This window comes from Strix uralensis, chromosome 7, assembly GCF_047716275.1.
Source record: "Strix uralensis isolate ZFMK-TIS-50842 chromosome 7, bStrUra1, whole genome shotgun sequence".
Lineage (NCBI taxonomy): Eukaryota > Metazoa > Chordata > Aves > Strigiformes > Strigidae > Strix > Strix uralensis.
The window spans coordinates 5759780-5780297 of record NC_133978.1 but is presented as its reverse complement, the minus strand read 5'-3'; the positions used below and the strand labels follow the sequence as shown (position 1 = coordinate 5780297).

Genomic DNA, 20518 nt, shown 5'->3' with positions numbered 1-20518 from the left:
AACAGATTCAGGATGTCTAAACTGCTTGTTTTAACATGCCTTGGCTCCTGATGAATCTTCCTGATTCCGAAAGGAGTATAGAGTGTGATTAGCTCTGCAGAAAAATGTTTACATGGTGAAGGGGTTTTGTGCAAAGGCTGTGTCAGTAAAATAGGTGCTAATGATTTCTGAAATTGTTGTGGGAGTGCTGTCTTCTTGGATACCACTGACTGTGGGCAGTGTCCGGGGACTGAGGCATGCATTTAAGGAATGGCCCTTAGTGCTGCCTGTTTCATTATGCACTTATAATTGTTCACAACTTCCCGTGGAGGCTGCTGTGATGGCTGGATTTTCAGAAACTTCTTTTCTTCAAGTACAAAAAGTGTCTTTCCTATGTGACCAAGAAAAACTACATGCATATGGTTCAGATTATGAAATCCTATTTTTAAAAAATGGCTCACAGATTCTGTCTCATTTTTTAAGGAAAAAAAAGTGATTGGGCTCTTGGAGGGCTCCCATCGTGGCACTCGGGGAAGATGCCCTTCCTGAGGGGGTGGGTCTGAGGTGGCAGCTAAATAAAGAAGCGTTTTCTGCTCCATGCCCACACAGCTGCCTGCCTGAAATCGCTCCTGCTCTCTGCCATTCCCTGGGAAGGGCTGGCACCCATCTCCCACAGGGCTGCAGCCGCGGGAGCCTCACTGGGGCTGTGGGTCCAGCTGGGTGCTGTGGGCAGCTCCCGTCCCTGTCCCTGCTGGCCCCTCCGCTGCTTCCCTTTGGGTAAGGCTGAGATTTGCTTTCTGATCGGCTTTTATTGCAGGCAGAGCAGGGAGCTGTTAAATCCTCCATCCCATAATCCAGCCTCCAGGCCCCCCCTCCTCATTTATTTATGGCTGTTTGCTGAGGGTTGTCCCTCGGAGGGCTGCCTGTGCTGCCAGCGCAGGAGAGCAGCGCTTTTTCCCTTGCAGCTGGGCTGCCAGAGTGACTAACCGTTTTCCTGCCTGGAAGAAAAAAAACCCTTTTTTTTTTTTTTTTTTTACTTTTGGAAACTGTAACACACAGGAGTGATTTTGTTCCAAACCGAGGTTTAGTCCCCATCTCCCCCGCCTCCCCGCCCCGTGAGTCTCAGCGGTGAAGATGGCCTCGATGCGACACAACACGACGCAACGCGATGCTACGCGAGGCGATGCTCCCTGCACGCAGGAGGGTCCAGCCCAATTGTGTAAGGGCGCTGACGGCGCTCATTGGTTTTTCACGGGAGGAAAAAGAGCCCTCCCTCCTGTTTTCCCTCGCTGCTGAGGGGAGCGCAGGGGCAGAGGTAGGGAGAACAGGCTTGTCTGGTCATGACCGTGCAAATGCCAAAACCTGCATTCACAACAGGGCTTTTGGTGGGGGAGGAATCTTTCAGCCCTGGTTTTGGGAGGAGGATCCAGCAGAGGGGTATTTTAACTGCACAGTGAAGTCTGACTGTGTGAACCATGCGTTAGTGTAGCTTTCACTGGGAGATTTGGGGTATCAGGCCTCTGAGTGGCAGCGTGGGCTGCTGAAAGCTCAACCTTAATAAGAGGTGTTTTCTTTCCCCCCCTTTAAAAGGGAATAACCTCATGCTCTGACATCATGGCTTGACACTGTCTGCTAAAAAAAACTATGGCAGGGTTTGCCACGGAGGAGAGACCTTCCTGCCCAGCCCGACACCAGCCTCTGCATCCATCCCCGCAGTGTTTGGGGCTGCAGAGAGGGTGCATCCTGGCCAGGTTTTTGTTCTTGCAGTGAAATAATACCAGTGGCTGGCTGTGGTTGTGGCTGTCAGGGGGCTGTCAGCCCATCGGAGAAGCACAGGACACAGCTGGGATGTGGGGATGCTGCCCTGGGGTCTTGCATTTGGCCTCTGTTGCAGAGAACCTGGGCTCAGCTCTTCTGCGCTTCGGCCTGCACCATTGCTTCACTGGATTGTGGGCCAAATCATAGAATCATCATAGAACCATAGACTGGTTTGGGTTGGAAGGGACCTTAGAGATCATCCAGTCCCAACCCCCTGCCATGGACAGGGGCACCTTCCACTAGACCAGGTTGCTCAAAGCCCCATCCAACCTGGCCTTGAACCCTTCCAGGGAGGGGGCAGCCACAGCTTCTCTGGGCAACCTGTGCCAGTGTCTCACCACCCTCACAGGGAAGAATTTCTTCCTCATATCTAATCTAAATCTGCCCTCTTTCAGTTTAAAACCGTTACACCTCGTCCTATCACTACACTCCCTGATGAAGGGTAGCATTGTTGCGCTGTAACTTCCCCTTAGTGTCTATCCAATGACTGTTTTCCTCTGCAGGCAATGGCACTGAACACTTCACAGCTTGTGCAGCCTCTGGCTGTGGCCCCCGTGGTTCAGGCTTGCCTGGCCCCCAGCCCTGTGGTTCAGGATCAGGCAGGGTAGCTGCGCCCAGCAGCACTGTCCATGCCTTCCTCCCTTGTCCGTGTAAATGCTTGGTCACGATGGGAGGGTGTCTGGCACGAGGAGGTACATTATCTTTGGTGCAGACCTCGACTACGTGCCGCAGAAGTACTTTCTGCAGGAGCAATTAAATTGGTCCTGGTTTTACGGTCAGTTTAGAGTTTAATTACATTTTGATTGTCTGAATTTCCTTTGCGAACGGCAATATTCATCGCTTCCTGTCTCAAAGTCCCCAGTATACGGAGCACTCACATATGTACGTTTCACATGGGGTGTTTTATTGCGTCATTGGTCCTGTAAGACATGATGCCACCTGAGAGATGGGATAAGTTGCTCTCGAGGCTTCCAGAGCAGCAAAGGAGACACAGAGGGCCTTGGCACAGAGATGGCCTGGGGTTTAAAATGAAGTGGCTTTTCCAGTTTTGCTGAGGACAGAAAACATGGGCAGGGTTTTATTTTCTTGGTCCTGCTAAGCTGAAAGCAAAAGTGATCCCAAAGGTGTGGCTTCGGTCTGAGCTGTTTGCAGAACCAAATTTCCAAGGCAGATAATGAAACAAGGCAAGAATAGACTGGCAGCTGAGGTAAAAGGGGTGGGACATGCACATTTAGCAAGAACCCCCCAAGGCCAAGTTATATTTTTGAGGCATCAAAGCATCTCTCACTCTTCCTGATGCTGAAGACGGGTCTAATATTGTGGAAAGCAATATTATTGGAAAACTGGAACCACCTCCTTTTTCCAGGTTGGTAAAGAAGGTTCCTGTCTTGGGAAGCCACAGGGGAGAAGTCAACAACTTTTAATTTGATGTTTTGTCTTGAGGAGGAAGACGCTACCTGCCCACAGCCAAGTTCTGCCTCTCCTGACCCTCTGGCTGTGATAGCTTTGGAGTGGGGTAGGGAGAATGGTCTGCTACACAGAAATAATTTCTCAGCCTGGGACGTAGCCCTGAAACCGCTGTGGCAAGTCCTTCACAATGAAAGGCTTTAAATACAACGCACCTCTGTGGACTGCAGCAACATCCGCATCACCCCAGCTGGGACAAGGTGCCAAAATAGGGATTTTTATCTTCAGCTGTTCAGCTTATGGACAGTCAGGAGAGCTGAGAAGTGGGGCAAGGGCTGGAGATGGTGGTGTGAGGCTGTGGGCAAATGGTTTTGTGTGGAAAAGAGTGATGCAGGACTAGGTCTTGCCTTGGGAAGGCGGTAGGATGGTGTGGGCTTCAGCTTGTAGCACTTGCACATTTTCTTTGATTTTGAGCCAAAAGACAAGGCACGAAGCGTGTGGCTGTGTTGTCAGCTTGGCCAGATCCCAGGGCCAAGCTGGAGCTATATGCTATTCTTGAAATTAAAGAGAGGTATAGCCCCACTTGGGCACCCCAGGGCAGTCTTTCACTCCATGGTGGTGTTTGTGTTTTTCCCCAGATTGATAAATACCTTTACGCCATGCGGCTCTCTGACGAAACGCTGATAGACATTATGGCTCGCTTCAGGAGAGAGATGAAGAACGGCCTCTCCAGAGATTTTAACCCAACGGCTACAGTGAAGATGCTTCCTACATTTGTGAGGTCCATTCCTGACGGTTCAGGTAAGGACCTGAGTAGTTGTTTTCTGTATTAAACATGGTGTGCTTCATGGGAAACGTGTTAGAAGTACAGCAATGCGCTGTCACAAACGAGAGCCATTTGCTTTCTGGCAAGCCCAGGCAACATTTCGAAGACAGCCTCCCCTCTGTGTGCAGGTCTGTTCCCACAGATGCTGGAAGATTTTATGATTCCTGTGTCAAATCCATTTTGATACCAATGGAAGGGCCCTTCCTAGCAGTCAGCCGACTAGCAGTCAGTACATTTATGCTGAGATTTATCTGCCAAAAATCAATACTTCACATAGGAGGATTTTTGATTTATGCAGTTCACGCTCACGTGATCTAGAGTCTTAACAAATACAGTGGCTTTTAGTCATTTGCTGTTTGACTCAACCTCTCTTCTCCTTCTTATTTTTTCCCCAGTGGAAATGTGAACCCTTATATGCTGAATTTGAATTTCCTGGCATTTGTTTTGCTTTTTGTAGCTGCTTCTTGCAGACTGCCTTAGGGTAAACTCGCAGACCTCAAGGAGGCTGCAGTGTGTGTGGCTTCAAAGCTGCTGCTCTGGTGTACTGTGCTTTTTCCATCCAGATGTAGGACTCGTTTTTTTTGTGCTCACTGTAACTGATAAAAGTAGCCCAAAGAGCTATCAGAAAACGAAAAGATGATCTGCTGGTATTTGAGACCAAGATTATGCCTATTACTTATTTTAGTGTTTATAAAAAAACCCCAACTATATATAGAGAGTATATAAATATATTTCTAAACAGTGTATAATAGTGTTTATTATTTAGTGGTGACACTAGATTTCTTTCTCATGTAGCATCAGTTGGTTAACTGTAGTTTGGTGCCTACCACAAATTATGACCCTACGTGCAGAAATTGCACAGTCGCAAGAGCTGCATAACATGGTTACCTGTTTTGAGGCTTTTTTTGAGTTAAAATCAATAATTTATCAGGCAAAAGAATATGAAGCCTGGTGCTTTGTTACTTGGTGCTGTCTGGCAGGTGGAAATCTTTGATAGTTTGGCTTTGCTGTTGCTTTCTGCCACCCTAAGCTTTTTAGTTGAAACGTGATTCTCTGTCTAAAAAAAAACAACCAAAGGGAGAACAAACTTGAATCCTGTGTTTCCCTTAATTTAGCACTGCTGGCTGTTATGTTGAAATGTTGTGTTGAAATTCCCAGCCTGTTGAGAAAGCCAGAAGCTGCCACATGCAACTGGGTCATAGGCAGGAGTTGCTCTAAGGGTTTTCAGGTGAGGTAACTTGAGGGCTTTTGCGTGGAATCCCAGCATTTTTACTGACTCTGAAATCCCTGTTTTTTCTTTCATCCGTGTTTGAGTTCAGTTGAGTACAGACCTGTCCCCCATACCCTGCTCTGTCAGGCACTGCAGGTTAGCAATTCTGAGCTACTTGCAATGAGTCAAATAATTTTGCAGATTGTTCCATGGCACAAACTGGGGAGACTTTGACATGCCGTATGGCACAGGGAAAAGGGGATCTGTGCCCTGACGGGAGAGGTGCAAGAGATAGCTGAGGGGACTGAGCGTAACCGTGTCTGTATGTCAAGGCATTTGTTTCAGATCATGTGTTACACACCTACTTAAAAAAGCAACCTTGTGCGTTGTGTATGAGGTGCTCAGTTCTTGATCCTGTGCCCGTTTGGCTCCTGCCGGCCTCTCTGGGACAGGCATGCTGCGGGCAGTGTCTTTGCAGCATGGATTAGATAGAGCAAGGCAGTGCTTTGCCCCAGACAGTATCTGTATATGCAGGTTGCAAGTGTCTCTTTGACATAGCTGTTAGAAATGCAGGCAAAACCATTCCATTATTTCCCAGAAAGGACACATTCTGACCCCAGGTATGAGCAACATTTGCCGTGGGTGGGTGTCATGGCATTTCTTTCCCTGACTCACCTCCATGTGCCTGCCACGTCTGGCTTGGCCATCACACAGATGCAGCCAGGGCAGACGTGGAACCCCCTTTCCTCTTCCTCCAGAAGGCTCTGGGGGGCCCTCACGGATGTGTCCGTGTTGCTGCTGTGCCCAATGTGTGGGTTCAGCTCCCGGCTGACGGCAGTTTCTGCCTTCAGCTGTCCCTCCGTAAAAGCCAGAGGCTGAAAGCCTGCCCTTTTCTCTGGCCCGTCTCTAATTACTGCCTTGTAAGCTCTTTCCTCTGAGTCTGATTATTATTATGAGAGCTGACTATTCAGAAAAATACTGTTGTTTAGTTTCAGATCTGTGCTTGTGTACTTTATGAAGAAGGAGCTTTTGAGTAATAATTTGGAGACTCTGGAGATGTTGGTGTTAGCAGGGGTTTTTTTACTTCATTCAGAGTTGCTTAATTTACGAAAGCCACGAGGTTTTTTGTCTAGAGTGCCCAGAATAGTATCTCAAGTTAATTCAAAATGCTTTCACAGGATCTTCCTAAATTAATTTACAGCAAGTTTGATTGCATCTTGGTGTTATAAAGCATAGATTAAATGCTGCTACTTGGGTTTAATTCCTGAAGTACACTGGAAGGAAACTGCTACTTTGCATACAGAAAGCTTTACATTCTAGTTCAGAGTTCTTTTTTTCCTTTTTAACTGAAAAGGATATTTCTTAATGAATTTTACCTTGTGATGAGCTTGATGGTGCTGGAAATCAAACACGCTAATCTGTTAATTTACTGCCAGGGAAGATATTTCTGAAGTGCAGTATTTGTTTGAGGTATGTACCAAGGTGCGTTTAGGCTTGGAAAAGGGCCATCTGGTCCAGTGTTGATTTTCACATTATTTATTGGAGGTAATGGCTTGCATTCAACAAATGATACTCATGTGATAAAGCTTATTTGAGTATTTGGCTTAATGAGACACTTGTGGTTAATGTTTTGCTTCCGGTCTTGTTGCAGTGACGGGGGTTATGAGTTACTGAATTTGTTATGCTGAACCCGGTAAAGGGAGCTGCATCTACGGTTTGGATATATTCACATTTTAAATGACATTTATACTGGAGCAAAGCAATGTTTAAAGCCACTGTTCAGAAACAGGTAGGGAAGTGCTACAAGATCTGTATTTCGGCAGACTCTGAGTTTGCCCACGTCTTAAGCAGCGTGAAAGAAAAGTGGCAGTAAAATTAGGAGGATTGTTAGGAGTTGTGGGCTCCTACTGTTGTTTTGCTATGGTTTTCTGTAAGGAGCTTTTATTGTTCTTTGTGGTTTCTTGCATGACAGTGTTTTGTTTGCTGTACTGCACTGCAACCTTGGAAAACTGTAAGGGCTTTTGCAGTGTCTTTGCCTCTCCTAGGCTGTTCCTGCTAGAGATCCTGTCCTGAGGGACACCTCATCCAGCTCATCAGCTTTGCTGAGCAGGAGGGGGCTCCTGGAGGTGTATGGAGCAATGAGGGGGAGCAGCCCACTAAGCCAGACTTTAGGAGTTTTGATCTGAGGTTGGGCAGGGTGATCTCAGAGGCAAGTCTGGGTCTGGAAATCCTCGTGGATAAATTGCATATCTGATATTTTGGTGACAGTGTGGGGTCAGAAGGCTCCGAGAGCTGAGTCAAAGTTTGAGGTGACACACCAAAAGGCACCGGTCTTCCCAACTGCTAGAGGTCTTTCTATGTTGAATTTAGGTAGAAATGGAAAAATGATGATGTTCGGAATGGCCTCCCTAAAGTTACAGTTTAAAGTTGGAAGGAAGGATAAAAAGAGGCCAAAGAACACTGCAGAATGGAACTGGCAATACACATCAGTGGTGCAAGCTGTGGGGGAGGCAGCTTGTCCCGCCTGTGGCATGGGCGCTTCTGACACCGCAGAAAGGTACAAATGGGTGAGGAAACCAGGACGAGAAAGCGCTGTGTGCCTCTGCCTCACCACCTTCTGAGCAGCCTCGGTGAGCCCAGGGGTGCTGTGCACGGACACGAATGCTTGCAAAGAGCTTTGGTGATTAACTGTAGCCTGGACGCATACTCCCGTGTGATAAGTTGTGCGCACTGTTTCCCTAAATATTATCTTTTCTCAGACTTTAACAACCGCTGTCTTTGTTTGCTCCCTCTTTGATAAGGACAAACAGAACAAGCAGTTCAGTCAAATATATTTGCCTTACTCTCCAGGGGGTGCTGAAAGTGTCATTCCTCAGATAGCCAGGCCACGTGTCTCTGTTGCCTGAATTACACCCTGAAGTCCTTGGAGGTGGACGGGTAGTGGATTTGGCTTCAGACCTTTGAAATCCAAATCCCTGTCCACCACAGAGGGAGACGGAGGTATCCTAACTCTTTCCCTGGCTCCTGGGGAGTTATTTAGGAACTCTGTGCAAGGGGTCGCAACTTCTGAATAACTCCTGCAGCAGTGCAGGGCCACCCTGTGATTTTTCAGACTTGTTTCTCTGAATTCTGTTCGCAGTTTGTAATGAATCTCAGCTTCTGGGAGTGAAATAAGTGGTTCCTGCTTTAACTACATCTGTGTGCAATTTGTTGATTTTAGAGTAGTGCACAATCCAGCCACCATTCACTGTTATTTGCCAAAATGTGGCGGGTTCATTTACGGCAAAAGACTGCTCATCAGCGGCCTGGCATCCCTTCATTTTACTGCCTCTATTTTCAATATCTTTTTGGCTTTCCCCTGAGGTCTTTGCTCTGCCAGCTTCATCATGAGATCTGGATACAGACTGTCCACTGTTAGTCCATTCTTTTTTGATAAACCCTCATTGCAGTTGCCTGTGTGTCAGTGATAGTTGGTGTTGTCATTGCACCAACTTCATGTTAAATTGTAGGGAATCAGGCTGATGCTTCCCATTGACGCCCTGCAGCTAGAACTTCCCTGCTGTAGGCACTGGACATTTGTCTATGCGTTATACTTAATAGAGCTTGATGTTTCCCAGATTTGTGTCGCATACAATTTTTAATCACTTGTGTCTTGTTTTACACGTAGAGAAAGGAGATTTCATTGCACTGGATCTTGGCGGTTCTTATTTCCGAATTCTGCGAGTGAAGGTATCACATGAAAAAAAGCAGACGGTACAAATGGAAAGCGAAATTTATAATACGCCTGAAGATATCATGCACGGCAGCGGAACACGGGTAAGCACCTCTTCCTTAAGATGCCTCTGTAAAGATTAGCTGATTTCACGCTGCCATTTTAGAAAAACACCTCATGAATGACCTTAGCATCTTAACAGTTGCACCTACAGCATGCACAGACTCGACTACGGCTCTTTGTTGATACTGAAAATAAATAAGCAGTAGCTAGTGTAATAGAGCACACATGGGTGCAGCAAATCTGCTGTCATTGTGTGGGAGACTTTTGGCTGAGTTAGGGGAAAATGACCTAGAAGTAAAAATTCTGACTTTTATAGGAAAGTTACTTTCCACAGGTAGGAATGGACAGCAGGAAAACAACTCAGTCTTTGTAAGCAACGAGCACGACCAACCCTGCAATTGTAATGTTAGATGAGGGATAGAAATACCCATGACAGCCACATATCTGTCCTGGCAGTCTGAGCAACTCAGCATTCATGAAAAGTACAAGTACATTAGAAAAATTACAGGAAGCTGATAGAATGTTTTGGCACAACTTCCAACTTAATTTTTGCTGAATAAATGATAGGGTTTTTTTCAGTCTCCCATGTTCCAAGAGTGGAAAAATGTTTGGATCCACTTGCTTGGATTTCAAATTGGGTTCTTTGGAAGAATTTATTTTATTTTTATGATCAGGAAGTGGATTACAATGAATACTTTACTGACAGATTTGTCTCTGTGTGAGACAAAACAGGTAATTTTCACTGTTGGAAACAGCCAAGGTTTTTTACACTTTTTACTAGAATGAGGTGCTATTTAGGAGTATGAGACCTGCAGGAAACTTTTAGCTTGTTTCAGAAGAATAAGAGGGAAAAAAAGAAAAATTGTGCAAACAGCATTTCTACCCTTAATATATTTTCTGTAGTCACCTTAATACCCTTAATGTCTGCATCTAGTAACTGCTGCTGCACTCTTATGCAATAGTGAGTGTAAGATGGCAATCATGACTTGTAGGTAGCACTGATATAAGCGTTGCTGTGCTATCTGAACCACAGCAATAAAATACCTTTCTTGTAAAGACTTTTCCTAACATTATTACTTTGTTATCTGGCCAAAAGGTCATGCAGCGGCTTTCCCACGGAACGGTTTTGGAGGGGAGCTGAGCTGAGCTGCCTGTTGCTGGTGGAGGCAGGGAAGTCGGGTGGGCTGCCCGGAGGCAGGTTTGGAGCGCGGGGTGGTTTGTCCATCGAGGGGTGTTGGGAGCTGGAGACCGACAAGCAGCAGGGCTGCCCTCACACCCAGGGGGTCAGTGTCTGTCCCGGGGAAGCAAGGCAGGCTGACTTAAGGTGAGACTTGCTAGAGACATGATAAGGCTGGTAGGGAGAAGCCAGGAAAGGAGACATCAGGTCTGCATACTTTCCAGGGCTTTGTCATGTTTACGTTTTAATTTTTAAATATCCAAAGGCCACCTGCTGTTGGGAACCAGCAGCACGGAGCTCGGACTGATAGGCTTTGGCATGGCTTTTAAACTGAGAGAGAGGTGAGCAAGGCCTCCACTGCCCCTGGGGCGACAGTCGCTCCCAGTATTTAAGTACCAGGAAAAGAAGAGGAGAACTGGAAGCATCATCAGAATTGCATCTGGGTTCGAAGTTGTCCCATGACAATATCCAGCCACGACTAAAACGCTTGCTGTGAGACTTCACAGGGAAGCATGGCGGATGCCCGGGAGGCACACAGGCAGGTGGTGATTTGGTGCTTGTGACTGATGCGTACGGTTGAGGTTCTCTGGAACCTCTGAGCCAGATTAGTGGAATACTTGGACCGAACTGCCCGTGTGGGGTAGGCTACTAATATGTTTTTCAGCAAGCTGTGTCACTAACTTCAGTGAGTTATACTCTTAAAGCCTAATACATAATCAGCTTATAGAAGGGATTGTGATTTATGGCTTCGTGCCTCGCTAGCATGGTTCATTTTGATATTTTCTACTTCATTGCATTCAGACTTCTATTTTTGCCCATCTGTCAGGCACGGGCTGACAGCTTTGCCAGTCGGAGACAGTTCCCTGTCAAAGTCGGGGCAAAACTCTCATTGACTTCAGCTGTGTAGTAGCAGGTCTAAAATTTGTGAGAAGCCTGTCTTCTGTGTCAACTCAGTGAACGGGAGCATGCCTGAGGCTTGATTTTGGTGTTGCTTTTTGTGTTCTGCCGCCACTGGAGGTAGGTTTATGGATTTGTGGCTCTTCTCCCAATCTGAAGCTGTGGTTTCCTTGCTCCTTAAATCTTCCCCATTCAGGGACTTGAGCTTGAGCTCAGATCTTCTATTGCTTGCCAAAGTCTGCTGGCTGCTGCAAGCCAAATGCATCCTTGTGGAGATCTCTTGGAGCCCAACCTGAGCAGGCAACTTCATGGCCAGAGGAAGTAATGAAGCCTGATTACCGTATTGCTCAGTGTCTCGTGGTTCTATCGCTTCTGGTCTATAAAGGTGTAAAACCGGGCTGGTCCTTTCCTCTTTGCTGCAGTGTTCACTCTGTCTGTCTCTTTGACATTTGATACAATACTGGGCTCACGCCATTGCCTACTGCACACCTGTGGGTAGACAGGAATTTGGATTTATCCTCAATCTGCCTGCCCTACTTTAATGAAGTCTGCAGGTACTTTGTAATGGTCCTCCTCTGTCCTGTCAGAGTTATTGGCCATTTGCATGTTAATCTGGGCACAGGCACATACAGATGCTTCCTTGAGTCTCCTTAGGAAAAATCTTACTACTGCCAATGGTAGCAAAATTAATAAATGCCTCTCTCTTTCTTTACTCCTTTTGAGCAGTGCCTTCCTTCTGTGCTTCATTAAAAACAGTAGCACAGCCAGACCATACATCACTGACTAGACACTGCTACCGTGGCGTCAGGAATGTGGCTAATAGTTAACTGCACTTGCCTGTGCAGGCTGCAGCACGGGTTACACTGGCGCGTCCCGCCACCAGCGCAGAGCCCTAATGACTCACGGCGCATGGCTTGCAGCAGACGTGTGCGCTAGCCACCGGGGCAAGCTTCGGCAGGTCGCGCACGGGCTGCGCGGGCAAACGCCGGCAGGTGCACGGGCTTTCCAGAGCGCGCTGGCAACGCTGAGGGATCTTTTGCAGTTGGACTTGCGAAGCGGGTCCCGTCTCCTCTCTGCACAGTCGTGGCTCATTGCATGAGAGGGGTTTTTGCAGCAACACCTGCAGTCAGTGTTTCTGCTTCCTGCTCTCTGAATTCCTGAGGGGTTTGAGGTTGGGCCCCTGGTTATCATCCATAATCCTGGGAGCAGCTGAAAGTGTAGTGGATTGAGTATTTAGCAAGATACTTTCAGATGGAAAACATAAACAAAACCATATTCTCCCGTTATTTCTGTGTTCCTCCTGGATAAGTTGTCATATTTTATTACTTAACTATAGTTCTTTTTTTTTTTTGTAACTCCTTTTCCTCTCTCTCCCTCATCAGGACAGCTGAAAATAGTCTTAGAGAAGTGCAGCAGTGTAGGTTGCTTTCCCATGCCGTTAAATTGCATGTGCTCAGTGAAATGCCCTTGATTTGTCCAGGACAATGAATGGCAGCATTTTCCCTGGGAAACTACTGTACTTCTGGTTAATCAAATCTGACCTCGTTTTAGGAGTGAGTTTAAGATGTTCTGTTAAATTGTAACATTACAGACTTCGCTTCTTGATCTGCTTGGAACAGCAGAATACTCCTCTTCATTTTTTTTTTAACTGCTGCAGCCTGTGTGTAGTGCTTTCCCATCTCCCTGAGACTCTGTAAATTGTCTTAATAAAGCTGTGCAGGCTAATTGCAACCAACAGATATCTTTTTGTACTCCCTCCCAATTTTCCCCAGTCTTCTGGGCAGTTTTCCTGGCATCGTCCCACCAATGATGCAGATTGGGTTGTGTTTTGTTTTGTTTTGTTTTTTCCAGGGAGTTAAAATGTGAAGCACTTATCTTCTGGGGCAGGTGGCAGCTTGTTAATAGGTTTGACAACCATTTCTGGTACGGGTCAGTTCAAGGCATGTCTGGCTTTTTGATACTGGTAGATACAAATGTGTATTTTTGTTGCTTTAATTGCCAGGGCTTGATTTTTGCTTTGAGTGTTGCAATCTACCTGAGGGGCTTTCCAAATAGCTTGGTGGGAGAAACATCCTTCGCTTTTGTGCCCACACACTCCCTGGCAAGCCTGGCTTCGGGCTGGGCTGGCGGGACCACATGGTGCCATTGTCACAGGGCACCGTCGAGGGGCCGATCGAGGTGGTTAGGTGGGAATTGGTACCTGCAAGCCTGGTGCAGGCTGCCTGCATAGTTCAGCATTATAAAAAAAATGCATAAAATGTTCCCATTTCGTGTTGTTTCTCAGAACATGTGAAATATTTGGACAAATCCCCTGGGTTTCCTTTTTGTTTGTTTGTTGTGTGCTTTAGGAATAGATTTGAGAGAGGATGTCCTTTTGGGTGGCTCCTGCAAAGTGCTGGCTTCTCTGATCTCAGCAGTGCTTGAGTGAAGCAGATGTTGATCTTCTCTGCATAGCTGTAAAAGTGCTCAACCTCATGTGGGACTGGATCCCAAATGTTCTTTTGAGATGCTCCTTCCTGTTATTGAAAGGTTAAAAGAACATTTTTGTTCTCATCAAATGTTAAGTAGAAGGGTGATGGCAGGCTCGAGAGCCGCTTGTTTCAGGAAAAGCATTTTATATGGGTGTAAAAGGACAATGTATTTCATAATTTATTATTTAAGGTTTTAATATACACTGCCTGAGAGTATTTTCATAGTTTTGTCATTTTAAATATCTTTTAAAATTTGGAGCAGATATTTTCCCCTTTCCCCTTACCCAGTACAGTTTTCATATGCAGTTTGAAATATTTTCTCCCTGAAACTGTATTTCTAATCATGGTGGTTTTATACTTTCCTCTTTCTTGTAGCTTTTTGATCATGTTGCTGAATGCCTGGGAGACTTTATGGAGAAACAACAAATCAAAGACAAGAAATTACCAGTCGGGTTTACATTTTCTTTCCCGTGTCGACAATCCAAACTAGATGAGGTAAGAAGATTTCACGATTTTCTTAATATGCAGAAGAGCTACCGTGTTATTAAAACGCTGCTATGAAAGCAGTATCCCAAACAGGTCTCATTTTCCGGATAAATGAGTGTTATATTTTACTGTCAGACTTCATGTTTGTGTTTATGTTTCTGTCTGAAAGAGCTGTTAACAGATGACGAAGAGGCATCTGATGTTTTGTACTGCCTCTGCCTGAGCTCCTCAGTATTATGGTTTACCATGTAAACATGGCAGCAATTTTTCCTGCCCACTGTGCAGCCTTTTTGACCTCTCCTTGGGTTGTAGCTGGGAAGGGCCCCGCCCAGCAGCATTCGCTCAGATTTTGCTGAACTTCCCAAGTGCACACACGGATCCGGATCCGGGTCTCCCCCCTGAGCAGCAGTGCTGAGCCATGCCACCGGCTGGGTGCTCAGCACCGAGGGCAGTCAGGCAGGCTGCCTGGCAGCGACGTGCTTTAAAAAGGGATGGAAATAACCAGCCTTGTATGAAGTGCCTGATGAGATTCCCATGTCAACGATGCTACGATGTTTTCCTTCGATTGCTCATTATATCACAAATGACTCAGCAGCCTCTTGGTACAGCATTGCTATGGCAACGGGTGTAGCAAGTTAATGCATGAAAGTTAAATCCGCACAAAACTCATCGGAGGTTGCACTGCTAAAACACGACCTGCTTTTCTAGCTTGCGAGTCTTCAGGTTAGCCTGGTGCAACAGCTCCCCAGATGTTGGTGCTGAGGAGGGCCAGGTGAGGCATGATTTTTATTACATTTTGTACTTCTTGAGAGATGCTGAGAGCTGAAACCAAGGGTGCCTACTAGCTCAGGGCCTCAGTGTAGTTAAGAACAGAGAGCCGCCTCTTCCTGCATTGGTTCAGAAGAGATGAGTTGATTTTGGTGCAACTTTCCAGTCTGGCCGTGGTGCATGGTAAAGCTCAGGCTACTGACCGCAGCAGAGCCGTGCTAGGGATGTGGTTGTGGAGTTGAGTTGCCCTTTGGAAAATTTGTTTGGCTGCATGATGAAAGACACTTGTGTTTGGGCTGTTTTGCTCAAGCCAGTTAGGATGAAATCATGCTTGTGTGGGGCAGGGGGGCAGGCAGGTAGCATGTGGGATGGCTTGGGGACACCTGTAGAGACTTGGAGATAAGAAGTGACAGAGTGGAAGAGGATAGTAAGAGGCAAGAGAGGGTGTCTCTTCATTAAAAAAAAAAAAAATCACAAAACCAAAAAAACTGAGAGATTTTGTGATATTTTTGCCATTTGAAAAATACGTTTTTCTGTATTCTGTGGGCCAGATTGGGTCCTGGATTGCTGCTTCTGTGAGGCTGTGCTTGCCTGGGTGCTGCATTTTCTTGTGCTTGGTGAGCAGAAGGAGGCAGGGTGGTCCCTGGTTTCTCCAAGGGTGACAAGGTGACACCGCATGGTTGGGTCCTGCTCAACCCTGCTGCACTCCAAGGGCTCCTCCCTGCTGCCAAGGGCTTGCTGGAGAAGCAAAAAATCCTTCCAGCACAGCAGCTGGTCACGCTGAGAGGAGCTGCTCTTTGCCAGTGTGGTTTGACCAGTTTCCCGAATGACAAAAGTTAGGTGGAACAAGGGGCCCTTTTGCCCATTACAGCTGTGCCTGCAGAGTGGGCTTTGCCCATGGTTTCCCTGAGCAGCGGCACAGGGCTTTGCTTGGTTTCTAAATGATGCAAACGAGGGCAGCACAATGGCAAAACTTATGCAAACTGAGTTTGTGGTTTGGTGGTAGGAGAATACCTCCTGGTCTGGAAAGAGCTGCCCTGACCCTTCTGTCCCGTGCAGCTATCCCAGCTGGGAGGGCAAACGTGCACAAGACACATGGTTGACTTTTAAGCTGGGATGTAGGCAAACATACACCTGAGCAATGGCTGCTTCTGCCTATAGGCTTCAGCTTCTCTGGTTTTTAGCTTCCTGGACTTCTGTTGTGATAGATGTGAATATAGTGGGGGGTATGAAAAGCTGAGCTGATTTGAGTTGTCTTTCTGTTGACTGCTGTCGATGTGCTTTTCTTTCTTTTATTATTATTTACTTATATATTGAACGCTTTGAATCAGCTAGGCATTATCTAAATAGAAAAAAATCAGATGTAGTCATTACCTTGGGGGATTTGCAGTCTCTTTGTGACAGTTTGCAGACAAGGAATTCCATACCAGCATTTCTTTTTGATCTGTGCTCTAAGTCGGGGATGTACATTGCTACATTCCCAGTATTTCCAGTTGCCTCAACCCATAAACGTGATCCCAGAGTGAAACAAGGCCGGACAGCTGGGACTTCAGGCAGCAAATGTGCATCAGTCTGATCCCTGCTGCAGCCAAGTCCTGGATGTACAAACATCATATCCCTTCTCTTTAGTCAGTCCCGCACAGTCAGCTTTTTCTGAAAGCAGTCGATTTCCATGGCCCAAAAGGATTAAATGGTTTTCCAAGAAAAACTGTCGAGGAGTAACAGGGAGAAGAGTGGGCTGAAAATACAAAATGCAAAGAAACCGTTTTCTAGCAAGTGAGGGTAAAACAATTTTCCATCTTTCAGCTTAGTGTAATGAGAATCAAAACCACTAATTGTCTCAGGTTGGGTTATTAGGTCATATAAGAAGAGAGACCTGAAGATGCATTTGAAGCATAAAATCTTGTTTTTAAGGAAAAAAAAAATCAATTTGTGTCTTCTGGTGGCATCCTGTTGAATATTGTTCTCTTGTTTTATCAGGGTATTCTGATAACCTGGACGAAGCGCTTCAAAGCAAGTGGAGTGGAGGGAGCAGATGTTGTGAGGCTGCTTAACAAGGCCATCAAGAAACGTGGGGTAAATTGTACTTCATTCTTTTTTTTAACTCTGTATCACAGCAAACTGGTATTTCTTTGTCAGGGTCCACCCTTCAAGTCACTGACTTGAGCATGTGATCTTAGTGATGGTGCAGCTCTGCTTTCTTGCACAAAGATGTCTGGGTTTACCATTTGCTGGAAAACGGAGCGACATCAGAGTTGCTATGTGGAAGCTGTGATTTTCCTCATAGCACAAAACCAAGTTACTGTGTTGTGGTTTGTCGCTGGCAACCTTCAGCAATTTTACCGTTCTCCAAAAACTGAGAGAGTGCTGTGTGTCAGTGCCGCAGCTTTTCAGCAGTACTGACATGTCCCATTCCTGAGACGCTGCGTCTCGTGGTCTGGGCTCAGCTGAGCTGTGCAACTGCCGTGCTTGGGAGTGGGAGAGGAGCAGAGTAGAAGAGAAGGGGCATTTCAGGTTCAGTGAGCTGTGTTGCTCCTTGCAGTTTCTCACCGCTGATGTTATAGAGGGTGAAGGTGACCAGGTTGCTGATATAAACAAATAAAAAAGGCACTCAGTGTGAGATGGGGTGAATTTGGGTTTGCATAATGCTTGCAGCCAAGGTGATACGTTGATTACTCAGCATCCAAATTAATCAGAAACTGGGCAGTATTTGCTCTATTTGGACAGTTGTGGACTCTTAAGCAAACCTGAGTTTCACTGTCACCAAACAATATTACTATAGTCAGTTACTACCATCAGACTTGGTATCAGGTAGGATAACACACTGAAGAAGCTGGAAAGGAATAAGCGCGTGTCATCTGGACAGCTTATTTAGTTGCATTATTTGCGTACATTTTTGTATTAAAATCTTCACTTGAAATAAAACTCCTAGATTTTTTTAAAGTGAATTCTGTGAGAAATACGTAACTTGGGAATATTTTCCAGATTGTCAAGCAACTGCATCAAATTAGTCCATGATGTTTAACCGCAGAGTTCCTCCCTCCCTTGCATATAGCCCTTGCCTAAGGGTGCTTATGTGAGAGTGGGTCTTTGCTCTCTAGAGTGACGCTACTGCTGGTTTATTATTTGCCTGGTGCATTAGACTGCTCTCGTTGTCTTCTTGGGTATGTGGGATAGGGAACTGGCAGATGGAACAGGTGATATTTAAAGAGATGAACTGTGGTGTTCAGACAAATCATTTATCTCCTGTTCCTTGTGAAATTAGCCGGTATAAGCAAACTGGTGGTAAACAGAAGCAACGTTTTCCAGAGAAACCATACTGTCCAAGTAACATTTTGTTCCTCCATCAGGACTACGATGCAGATATCATGGCTGTTGTGAATGACACCGTTGGGACTATGATGACCTGTGGTTTTGATGACCAGCGTTGCGAAGTTGGCTTGATCATTGGTAACGCACATTGCTGCTGCAGCATTCACGTGGCTTTTCTCCCTTTGCCTGCCCTGTTTGGTTAGCACCTTCTGATGTCCTTTCCCTAAAGGCACTGGCACCAACGCCTGTTACATGGAGGAGATGCGGCACATCGACCTGGTGGAAGGGGACGAGGGCAGGATGTGCATTAACACGGAGTGGGGGGCCTTTGGAGATGATGGCTCGCTAGAAGACATCAGGACCGAGTTTGATCGAGAGATTGACCGTGGATCCCTTAATCCTGGCAAGCAGCTGTGAGTGAGGCGGTTATTTGTGAGCTTTGCTTTTTCTGTTTTCTGCTCCGTGCTCTTGTGTTATGAATTCAGCGGTTTGAGAGAGCTCCACTTTGCCTGTGGCGAGGCAAACAGCAGGCTGGGCTGGGTGGTGCGGTGGCACAGCTGGGCTCTGCCTCCTGGTGTTGCCCGTGGATGGGTGGGTGACTGCTGCTGTCCTCTCCTGCAGGTTTGAGAAGATGGTCAGCGGGCTGTACATGGGGGAGCTGGTAAGGCTCATCCTGGTGAAGATGGCCAAGGAGGGTCTGCTCTTTGAGGGGAGAATCACCCCCGAGCTTCTCACCAAAGGGAAGTTTGAGACAAAGCACGTTTCTGCCATAGAAAAGTGAGTGACTATACCTTTTACTCCCTGGGTTTCACAGTGACTCTGAATGCTAATATTCCAGCATCTCTTTTTGCTTTGTGGGGAGATGTGCTGCATTGGGGGTGGCTGCCATCCTCCAGCGCAGCTGCAGAGCTGGCATGTGGGGACCCCCAGCAAACAGTCTGTGCCCTCCTCCCCAGGATTTCTCCCTTTTTCTGTGTTGGGAAGAACTATGAAAGCCTCTCAGTCCGTGCAGCTACAGGGTATATGCTGTGGTACCTCTCACTCTGCTCGCAAAAACTCAGAAGTTGCTACCCTGCAGCTAAACATGGGAGTGAATTGGCTTAGTGCCTCCTAGCAAATACTTGTGTTGCTCCTTGCTGTATCCACGGGATTGCTGGGCAGAAAGAAAACAAGCGTGACAAGGCAGAGCATTCAGTCTCGTAGGCAGTGCCGGGTGCTACGTGGTGACCTCTGAGCTATGCGCCAGTTGGTTTCTTATGGTGTCATCACCCCTTTGGTCAGTACTTACTGGCTCTCCCCCCTGCTTTTTAAAATTCACATCACTGGGATAGTTTCTACCGTAGTCATTGGGCTGGTTTTTCTTTTCAAAATGCTGCTGATTTTGGTGCACATGTGTAGAGGTACTGTGGATTGTGAGTGCAACACCAAAGGAACAGCCAGTAACTTCTACAGTGCCTGTTGCCCCCTGCCCCGTTCTACTCCTGTCCCTGCAGACTATTTTATCTGAACAGCTTTCCATTAAATGTGTGTGTTCGTTCGCCTTAACCACAGAGGTCTGTGTAATGGGCCAGTGTGATTGTTGAACAACAATGAGAAAAATAGTTATTGAGAAATTCAGTTATTAAGAGCAAAATTTGCCCTGAAATCCCACCTCACTTCCTGAAGAGTGCTTTGGTTATAAGTGGGGGGTACGTCCCTGTGGAGCTTCAAATTTCTAGCTGACGCTAGCAAGATGCAAGGGTCCTTAAAAAGATGTATAGAGTGCAGTTAGTAGTGACAAGATAAACTTCTTGTTTTTTTTGTCTGGGAAATGACCGAGTTGGACGTGGATAAGTTTTGCCAGAAACTTTGCTCTCAGGCTGGGTGCTAATGAGGGAAAATGCGGTGCAAGAGACAGAAATTCAGTGAGGTTGTCAAAGCCTGAAAAGAGACCCATTAGGATGAAATCACTTAGGCAACCTTCACTCAGGGTTTTGTTTTTCACACTGGGCTTAATTTATTGAGATATATGAGCGAGTGAGCGTGGGATTAGGTGTATGCTCAGGCCTGTGCTGAATTGTGGGGCTGGTGTTTCCTGCTCCAGAGAGAAGCTGTTTGAAGTTTAAAGCATCAGTTTGGTGAAAAAGCGTTTAATTCTTCCAGGTCTGTAAAAGTGCTTGGAAGTTGCTAATTTTCTTGGGGGTGCACTGAAGGAGAGACTTGCACACAATTATTGTGGGACAAGTTTCCAGTGACACAGTGTACCTCTTGCCTTGTAGGAAACGAACTTGACAGAGGGCAGGCTCTTGGGTACATATGGGAGTAACCCAGCCCGTAGGGTGGCTGCTGTAGTACCTGGAATTGCATGGTTTGTAGGTGGCATATTTGCACCAGGCTTTAATGGAAAGCTGTT

General features: G+C 46.4%; 1 protein-coding gene across 2 annotated transcripts in view; it reads left to right on the top strand.

The window, feature by feature from the left end:
- The window catches only part of LOC141945753 (hexokinase-1), a 48998-nt gene that overhangs the window by 13834 nt on the left and 14646 nt on the right, over positions 1–20518 (top strand). For both annotated transcript variants that reach the window (XM_074874246.1, XM_074874247.1), the window contains 7 exons: positions 3843–4005; positions 8908–9056; positions 13936–14055; positions 16795–16890; positions 18165–18264; positions 18356–18539; positions 18748–18903. In XM_074874246.1, coding sequence (XP_074730347.1) covers positions 3843–4005; positions 8908–9056; positions 13936–14055; positions 16795–16890; positions 18165–18264; positions 18356–18539; positions 18748–18903 — 968 coding nt within the window. The remainder of the gene's footprint in view (positions 1–3842; positions 4006–8907; positions 9057–13935; positions 14056–16794; positions 16891–18164; positions 18265–18355; positions 18540–18747; positions 18904–20518) is intronic.